Source organism: Telopea speciosissima, chromosome 6 (assembly GCF_018873765.1).
Source record: "Telopea speciosissima isolate NSW1024214 ecotype Mountain lineage chromosome 6, Tspe_v1, whole genome shotgun sequence".
Taxonomy (NCBI): domain Eukaryota; kingdom Viridiplantae; phylum Streptophyta; class Magnoliopsida; order Proteales; family Proteaceae; genus Telopea; species Telopea speciosissima.
Genome location: NC_057921.1, coordinates 40,771,210 through 40,780,625, shown reverse-complemented (window position 1 = coordinate 40,780,625; position 9,416 = coordinate 40,771,210). Strand labels below are relative to the sequence as shown.

Below are 9,416 nucleotides of genomic sequence, written 5' to 3'. Positions count from 1 at the left end.
CACAAATGAATAAGAGATTGGACATAGTACAAAGTGAGTCCATATTTTGTACAATTTATCCTGCATCCACAAATCAATTTGAGGTACAAGATGGGAGGTACAAGTTTGTAGTCAATTTGGAGAATAGTTATTGTGATTGTGGAGTGTGGGGTACTACAGGACTACCTTGCAAACATGGTGCAACATCAATTAATTTTAAGAGAAAAAAGATAGAAGATTACTATGATGAATATTTTGCAGTAGAAACATATCTAGAAGCACAGCAGACCATGATACACCTATTACCATATGTAAGCCTCCTATTGGATGACGATAATGATGGCAATCTTGTCTTGCAGCCTCCACCATTAAGGAGGTTACCTGGTAGACCACACAAGAGTAGAAGAAAGGAACCTGGTGAACAATCCTCTCAAGATATTAGGAAGTCCAAAAAAAGTATCAGATGTGATTTCTGTAAGGAAATAGGGCACAATAGGAGGGGTTGTCAAAGAGCTCCAGTAGCTGAGAAGGGTTCTTCTTCTAGGAAGAGATCAAGGTCCAAGGTATTATTCCTAAAAGTTTTTAAACATACTCTAACAAGTTATGTTTTTATGTATGTAATATAACAGGGGCTGCCAAAGAGCTCCAGTAGATTAGAATTTGAGCTCTTAGAATTTTGTTGTTGAAACTGATTGAGAATGGACTTTTACAGGGAAAGCAGAAGAGTAATAAACATTGTGAAACCAGCTCATCTCAAAGGGTGACAAGGTCAATGGCATCTTCTACAACCTCAGTTGTCACTGCGCAAGAGCATAGATTAGCAGCTACCAAGTTAGCCAAGAAGAAGGCAAGGAGGGCTGAGAAAGCTGCCCATGGTCCTCATGAACCTGAACCATTCTGACTTCCTGATGCTGATGTGCTGCTGTTAGGATGATGGTGTTGCTGCTGGCTACTGCTACTACTGTTGCTGTTATGATGGTGATAGTGTTGTTCTTTGTTATGATGGTGGTGGTCTTTCGTTGTGGTGGTGATGGTCCGTTGCGTTATGATGGTGGTGGTGTTGTTGTTGTTGTGGTGGTGATGGTCCTGCTGCTGCTGCCAGCCCACCTTGTTGCGTTGTGTTTTTTTGTTATTTTGTTATTGAGTTAATTTGGTGAAACTATTGGGCTTCTATGGTTGTTTATGGAACAGTATAGATGATGTGTGCAAAATAATTTGATGTTTTCTTTGTGTTTGAGAAGTAATGGAACAGTATGGAGTTTATGTGTATTTCACAGGTCTTCATTGTCCAATACCATTGTTACTGTCACTGCTTGGCTGTATTTGAGTTGGAGTAGGACATTCACATGAACAACACGTGTTTGTTTTAAAATAAAAAGGAGAAGTAGTGCATGAGTTGCTGCTGCCACATGGATCTTTAGAATTTGGATGCCACATGTTATTGAAGTATATGCAGCTTTGAACACTAGTGCAGCCTGTCTAGCAAGTTACTTTGCTGGAGTTTTTATTTTTTCAGCAAGATTCCAGACCTTAATGGTAATCTTCTTGCATGGTCTTTAAATATAGAAAATCAGATTTGAGAGTCCGTGAGGAGAAGTAACCTGGGATTCTGCATGGGCAGTAAGGGTTTGATATTATATCTAAATTGGGTTGCTGCTATCTAAAATTTAGGAATACAGCAAGGGAGTGATAAGTACAGATCAAAATCCGAGGAGGTCTGTAGCTCTATAAATGGAATCCCATGTTTACTGATGGCAGCCAATAATATCTCTTTTTTTAATGAGATAAGCCATTGATTAATGTCATTGGATCTCACCATTCATGTCAAATATTTCAGAAACAAAGCTAAGAGTAACTCTTTAACCACAAACAAGGAACCATTGCATTAAGAAATTAGGGGTTCTTACATCCTTTAAACCACAAAAAGATAACAAAGCTGACAATGAACAAAAGTTCGTTCAAGGTTCCCATCTTCCCTATTTCAAAATTTTTACAATAATGACCACGACCATAACAACAAACAAAACTATCATGATCTTCCCAAATATCTGTAGTGTTTCATTAAACATATCCAGCTTCTTCACTCTGCTCTTCAGACTTTTGAAATCTTCTAGACTAACTTCTCCCACATTTCTTGGTGCATTCCTAGTAACACCATTTTCCTCTCGAGCATCCATAGTCAAACCATATTCCCCTGGTGAATCTACGGGCATACACCATGAAAAAAACCCACAAATGTCATCAAGACATACATAGTAAACCTTGTTTGGGTTTTTAGCTGACTCAGAGATCTTCACAGCAGCCCTTTTTTGACATTTGCATTTGATGTTTATATATTTCCCTTGCCTACACCTGCTATCATTCACACTGGAGCTTGACATCATACCTGCATAAATCATGCAACTCAGATGATGTACTAGTTCAACATCACTATGTTGCAATTTGAAAGGAATTTTACATGCTCAAAAATCAATTTCGGATAAAAAAAAACCCTAGTTTCATAACTATTAAGGAAAATGCAAACATGATTTTTTAAATCAGACTTCATAAAATGGAATGGAGCTTGCTGGAATGTGAGGGACTGCATGTAGTGGTAAAATAGTATGTTCAAGCTTGAAGTTGGGGTGATTCTTAGCTATATGGGATGAAGTTCAGATGGAATGAATAGCAACAGGGTAGTAGAAGGGAGTGAAGCAGCAATGTAGGTGAAGTTGCAGTCGTCGGAGGTAAGAACAAGGTCGCCGGACTGATTACCTATCGGTCGGTGATGGAATGAGATCAATTTCAGTCGTCGGAGAAGAACTTCCAGTCGCCCCTCTTCTTCTTCAACCCCTGTTGTCTCTCCTTTGCTCGATTCAGATGGTGCGGATAATGAGAATATGAAGTGTAATGGTGCTATATAACTAAGGGTAATTTGGTCAGTGAATGCATATTTTTAACGTTGTTAATGGACTGGGGCTAAGTGAAACCCATTTTGGAAATCAGGGGAGGTCTGAGTAGTTGTCAAAAGGGCAGAGATGGTTCACTGAATTGTCAGTAAGACCAGGGGAGGTCTGAGTAATTTGCTCTTTAATAAATGTAGCAAAACAAAATGCTATGAAAGGTTAGCAAGGTTTGCAAGACATTCTATGAAAGGTGATGTAATCGACGATATAGACAATCTGTTTTGTCCTTAATTTTAATAATTTTTCTTTTTTATAAAAAAAAAATAAAAAGATAAAGATTGTGACATTCACTGTTAAGAGTTTATAAAAATAAAATACTAGTAGCCAAACCTTTTATTGGCATGAATCTTGGAGAGTGGTGCATGGGTTGAATAGGATTTGAGTTGAGTTTTCATATATTTATATATATATATATATGCGCTTTTAGAAGACATTAGAGAAATAAAAAGACTTTTTTTCCTAATTCCTACATTATCAGTCATTTATACCTTATTAAAAATACATAAAAATATTGACTTTTTATTTTATATAAATTTTTAGAATGAATTAAAGAAAATATAAATATTTTTTCTTAAGCTTTATATACCGACCCTTTAATAAATGATTTACATTTATTTTTTTTTTTAAATCTTCAACTTTTTTTTTTTTTATTGTTCTTAAATCTCTTTTCAACCAAGGCAATTAAAGTGAGTTCCTACCTTGAATTTTTTAATCTACCTCATTATTGAATCTTTTGCTAAACATTAAGCTATCATGCCTAACAATAAAAATAAATAATAATTATTAGTAAACTCATAAAAAGATGTGATTACGAGTTAATATAAAAGAGAGAGATGATGCTACGGGAGGCTTTGATATCACATAAGATTCCTAATATAACTCAATGACTCCCTTAATTAAATTAATACTATAATTAACCTGAGCTTATTATTTAATATTAGTCCATAATAAGAATACTAATTCTATTCTAAATAGAATTCTAATAGTTAATATAAAAGAGAGAGACGAGTAGGGATGTAACTGAATAGTCGAAATCCGTTTTCGTATTTGTGTCCGTATCCATTTAGCACTATTCGAATTCGTCCAAAAGCTAAACAGATATGGATACGAATAGGGTATAGCTATCCGAATTGCTATATTTACATGTAAACAGATAAAATATCCAATCCGTATCCGTGTCCGTATCCATTTTATCCGAATCCGTCCGAAAACTAATCGGATGCGAATGCGGATATAGCATTATCCGAACCGAATCTGATCCGTTTACATCCCTAGAGACAAGGGAATGAGGGCAGCTTCAATGTGACAAGGCATCTGAAAAATAAAAATTTTTGACATCAAAGACTAGACCCGGTTCAACCGGTTCACTTGATAGGTAAGCACATTTTTAGTGGGACCTACCATGAGTAGTCACATGGCTTACTCTCACGTCTTACCAAAGAACCTAATGTATTGGGTCCCACAATCTTGATTTGGCAAATATCTGATCTCATATTCCCAAGAAAATTATTATGAGTTGTGGCTCACCACTAATAACGAAAGACATGCGTGCTACTATACAGTAGACACTCTTAAGCAAATTATGATTGCAACCGTCAGATTTGCGAAAAAGGGAATCATATACTCAAAAGTGCGTACGATGGTTGAATAGATTCCAATTGGATGGTAATAAAGGGGAGATCACAATAGAAGTGAGTCTTCCCAACTTCCTACTTGAAGTATGATTATGCATTTATGCTTACCGGTCAAACATATCCAGCACAAACTGTTAATCTGACCGTCCGGAAAGATGACCATATTCGAAGGTCAAACTTGTCCTTGTCATTTTTTTTATTTATAAAGAATCCTTGTCATTTTCATTCACCATCTCTCTCTCTCTCAAAACAACTTAATAACAAAGTCCGACGATGCAGATTGGAGAACTTCGTCATTTAATATTATTTATTTCCTCCCTTTCAATTTCTAAACAAATAAGTACAGAAAACAATTTCCCATAAAAATAAAAAAAAGTACAGAAAAGAAAAAATCACAGATCAAATCATCAAATTTGCCTTTTCTTGCCTCTCTTTTTTGTGTTTTTTGGCAAGGTTGCTCCTCTCTCTCTCTCTCTTTATATTGGTTCTTAAAACCAGGACTCCAGGAAAATATCTCTCTCTTCTTCAACGTGGTTAATTTTTGTTTGGTTTCATGGAGATATGAAGATCTTTGAATAGCTGAGGTGTTCTAACGTATGTAGCTTCGTCTCAGTGAATGAATACATTCTTCTTGTGCATTTTCGTTTTATTCTGTTTTTGGATATTTTGCTTTTGCAGTAGATTGGAATTATTTTGATTCGTTTTTCGGATTTTTTCTTTATCTAATTGACCTCAGTGTTGAATTTGTTTTTTGGATTTCTTCGTGGGTTTTCTGTTATGTATAAAGTTCATCTTTTTTGTGTTTCTTACTTCATTCTTTTTTTCGGCTTCATTCATTGTCTCTGTGTTGGAGTTTGGTGTTCGGATTTCTTTGTGGATCTTCCGTGTTCTTCTCTGACTTCATTGGCTGATCTAATTCTCTTTTCCGCAGTGAAGAAAAAAAGGAAACAAGATGGCGGCAAAGACGGGATCTATTAAGCATATTTTTGCAGAGAAGAGCAGGGAGAGACTGCTTCTTCATAAGGGTTATTCACTTATTGGGTCAGACTCTGATGACGAAGAAAGTAGATGCGAGTTTTTCCGTCGGCCGGGAGATGCAATTATCAATTTCTGGAAAGCTTTGCAAGAAATGTTTGTTAAAGCATGGCAATTCGGTCTTTCGGATCCCAGGAAGGCCATATTCGCAGCTAAGATTGGTCTAGCATTGGTGCTAATATCTGTGCTTGTATTCTTGAAAGAAGAACCCTTCAAGGATCTCAGTCGTTATTCCGTTTGGGCTCTTCTCACTGTCGTAGTTGTCTTCGAGTTCAGCATAGGTAACAGCAATTAATCTTGATTTGTTTCTTGTTTGAATTTCTTTCACAGATTGACAAAGAACATGGCTACTTTGAAAAGTTTTTATATGAATTACTTAGTCTGTCATCAAGACAATTTAGTGTGTATTTTCATCTGCAGGAGCAACCCTTAGTAAGGGGTTGAATCGTGGGTTGGGAACGTTGTCTGCTGGAGGACTTGCTCTGGGCATGGCAGAGCTGTGTACACTAACTGGAGAGTGGGAAGAGGTTTTCATTGTTATGAGTATTTTTGTAGTAGGTATGAATCTTATAATAATGAGAAAAAAACCATATAGTATACATGTTCTGTACTTTCTTTACATTTTATTTTCTTTCCCATTCATAACATGTGCTTTTGTTTTCCTTTTGTACCTTGTGGCTGTGGTATCTATTGTGTTAATTAGGATTTGTTGCATCCTTTGCGAAACTGTACCCCACGATGAAGCCATATGAATATGGATTTCGGGTGTTCTTGTTGACATATTGTTTCATAATGGTATCTGGGTATAGGACGAAGCAATTTATCGAGACAGCAGTAAGTCGCTTCCTGCTCATTGCCCTTGGTGCCTCTGTTTGTTTGGTTGTAAACATATGCATTTACCCTATTTGGGCTGGAGAAGATCTGCACAACTTGGTGGTAAAAAATTTCATGGGTGTTGCGACTTCCTTGGAAGGTTGGGTTATGTTTCATATCTGTTTTTTTTTCTTTTCTTTTTGGAGAGATGCTGAGAAAGATTTGTCTTGTTTTTTATTATATTATTATTATTATTGTTTCTTTGGCTCTGGTTATTTGACATTTGTGAATTAATCCTTGGAGCTTTTCTGTAGGTATTGTTAGTGCATACCTGCAATGTGTTGAATATGATAGGGTTCCTTCAAAAATTCTTACCTACCAAGCTTTGGATGATCCAATGTACAGTGGCTACAGGTCAGCTGTAGAATCTACCAGCCAAGAGGAAAGTCTGGTATGTTTTTGTTGCAACTGCTATCTATGCATTTCATCAGATAAGTTCCCGCCCCCCCTTCCCCTCCCAACTAGCATTTCATTGGACTGAAAGGAAGTAAGATATCATTTTAATTTATTCTTGATTTTGCAGATAAGTTTTGCCATCTGGGAGCCGCCACATGGTCCATATAAAATGTTCAATTATCCCTGGAAGAACTATGCCAAATTAAGCGGTGCATTGAGATATTGTGCATTCATGGTCATGGCTTTGCATGGATGTATACTTTCAGAAATACAGGTGGGTATGCCTTCTCATCTGTATAGCTATTCAAATAGACCATATATTTTCGTCATGTCTTATACCTTAGGGCTACTTTTTGTTTGTGTTAAACGATGTATATCCTTCTTGGGAAGTTTGTCATAAATGTCTCTTGCCGTAACATGTCTTTGTTGTACAACTCATTAGAGACAGTTGACTTTTAATAGTAATAAGCCAAGTTGTTGGCTCAATCACCTGGGAATTAATTTCTGTGACTGCAGATTTTTGGTACTTCTTTCAATACTTGGACAGGCTTAAAAATGTATTTTGACCTAAGGTGTAATTTTTCTTCACACACTGTTCGAGCATGACTGTTCTATCAAACTAGAAGTTTGTATTTATGAAGTTATTCATCATATAATTCCGGATATTTTCTATTCTTTATTCCTAGTTGGTCATATGACCAAATGGCATTACCTACTATGAAGTTATTCCTTTTTGTAAGTTGACAGTGTTTTCTGCTGCTTACCTACTAAGAGAAGTGGATATAATTGCTTTCTGCACATGTTAAGTGCAAAGGTGACATCTTTGCTAGAAGAGTTCAATATTTTCTGTACGCTTGATCAGGTTTGTTGTATTGCTAGTGTTTTAGGGGGTTCTGTCCATATATAAGTCCATCCTTTCCTTCTTACTCCCATCTTTTAATAAGTTTTGTTCTTCTACCCCAATATAGATTTTGCTTCGTTGAATTTTTATCCAAACTAATCTTAAAGAATTCGTATCCCTGAGAAATCTTGATGTTCCATAGTTCAGATCGAAAGTTTGAAGAGCAAAACAATCAGATCTAAAAAATTTTGTTGATCTTTTCTGTTGGTGGCATATATCATATGGATATATTAACAACTTGACAACATGTGCAGCCATGAAGTTGAAGGATTATTAAATTTTGTTCATGTCTTGAGGTTCATTAATCCATTATGATACATGCTCATTGCTTAACACATTATTTTTTTGAGTTAAGGAACTAATGATAAATAATCATGTTCTAAGGCATTTAACAGAATACATCTGATGCATTTTATTAGTTCAGAAATGTATTTTTCTTGACTTCACCCTCTTTCCTTATTGGAGTTATCATACCTTGTTATGTCAAAATTTATGTATACAGGCACCCCCAGAAAAAAGAATAGTCTTTCATAATGAGCTGCTGAAAGTAGGTACCGAAGCTGCTAAATTGTTACGTGAACTTGGCAACAAAGTCAAAAAAATGGAGAAGTTGAGCCCTGGAGACATACTTTCAGAGGTGCATGAAGCAGCAGACGAATTGCAGAAGAAGATAGATCAAAAATCATATCTTCTCGTGGACTCCGAGAGCTGGGAAATCGGAAAACGACCAACAAAAGACATGGAAATTGCTGAGGATGCTCTCAATGGTCTAAATGATGAGAGAAGGTTCCTGGGGATCAAGTCCCTCAGTGAAGCTGTGCTGGATATTAGGTCAACCCCACGGTCAAAAACCTTGGATATTCGAAATAGTAGACCAGTTGTGAACTCCTCCCAGCCACCAGGTCCCTCAGACAACATGTTCAAATCATGGCCTTCACGTTTCTCAATGAATCCTCACATTGTTATTGAAGAAGAATCAAAAACATATGAAAGTGCAAGTGCCTTGTCTTTGGCAACATTTGCTTCACTCTTGATCGAATTTGTTGCAAGACTACAAAATCTTGTTGATTCATATGAAGAACTTTGTGAGAAAGCAAAATTTAAGGAACCCGTTGAGGAATCTGCTGCAACAGAGGTGGTTGGGTTTTGGACAAGATTGTCTAGACAATTCTGGTTCAGGAATTGAGATTTGGACATCTATTGATTCAAGATCATTAACTGAATGCCATAATGAAGCCCAGACAGATTTATGAAAAGGGCTATAGTTGAATGAAAAGGAAGTCACACTGAGTTGGTCATTGTTTTGAAATGCAATTCTAACTGATTAGTTACAGCTGGTGTTACTCACAAGGACAAGGACCTCTCCAGTTATATTTGCTTCGGTGAACTTTTAGCAAACACTGATGTAACTGAGGGAATAAAAATTTTGCCATCAAAGAAACTAACAAGATAGATATGCAAGTGAAATTTGCCTTCCAAGTGCAGATCTGGACCAACAGAACAAATGTGATAAAATGGTTGATGAGATTTTTTCACAGTTAAGACTTGGTGGGTCCAGCAAACAGGACAAAAGTTGAGATGAAATCTTTTCCCTCCTTTTCGTTCTTGTATAAATGAAATCAGGTCATATTGAACAGGCAGCAAACCATATTA

General features: G+C 36.4%; 1 protein-coding gene across 1 annotated transcript; it reads left to right on the top strand.

The window, feature by feature from the left end:
- Positions 1–5,453: 5,453 nt before the first annotated feature.
- On the top strand, positions 5,454–9,040 carry LOC122666272 (aluminum-activated malate transporter 9-like). The gene is made up of 6 exons (XM_043862444.1): positions 5,454–5,874; positions 6,014–6,151; positions 6,297–6,566; positions 6,721–6,857; positions 6,990–7,136; positions 8,266–9,040. Exons 1-6 carry the CDS (start codon positions 5,511–5,513, stop codon positions 8,947–8,949), a joined length of 1,740 nt encoding a protein of 579 aa, XP_043718379.1. The 5' UTR covers positions 5,454–5,510; the 3' UTR covers positions 8,950–9,040.
- Positions 9,041–9,416: the final 376 nt, after the last annotated feature.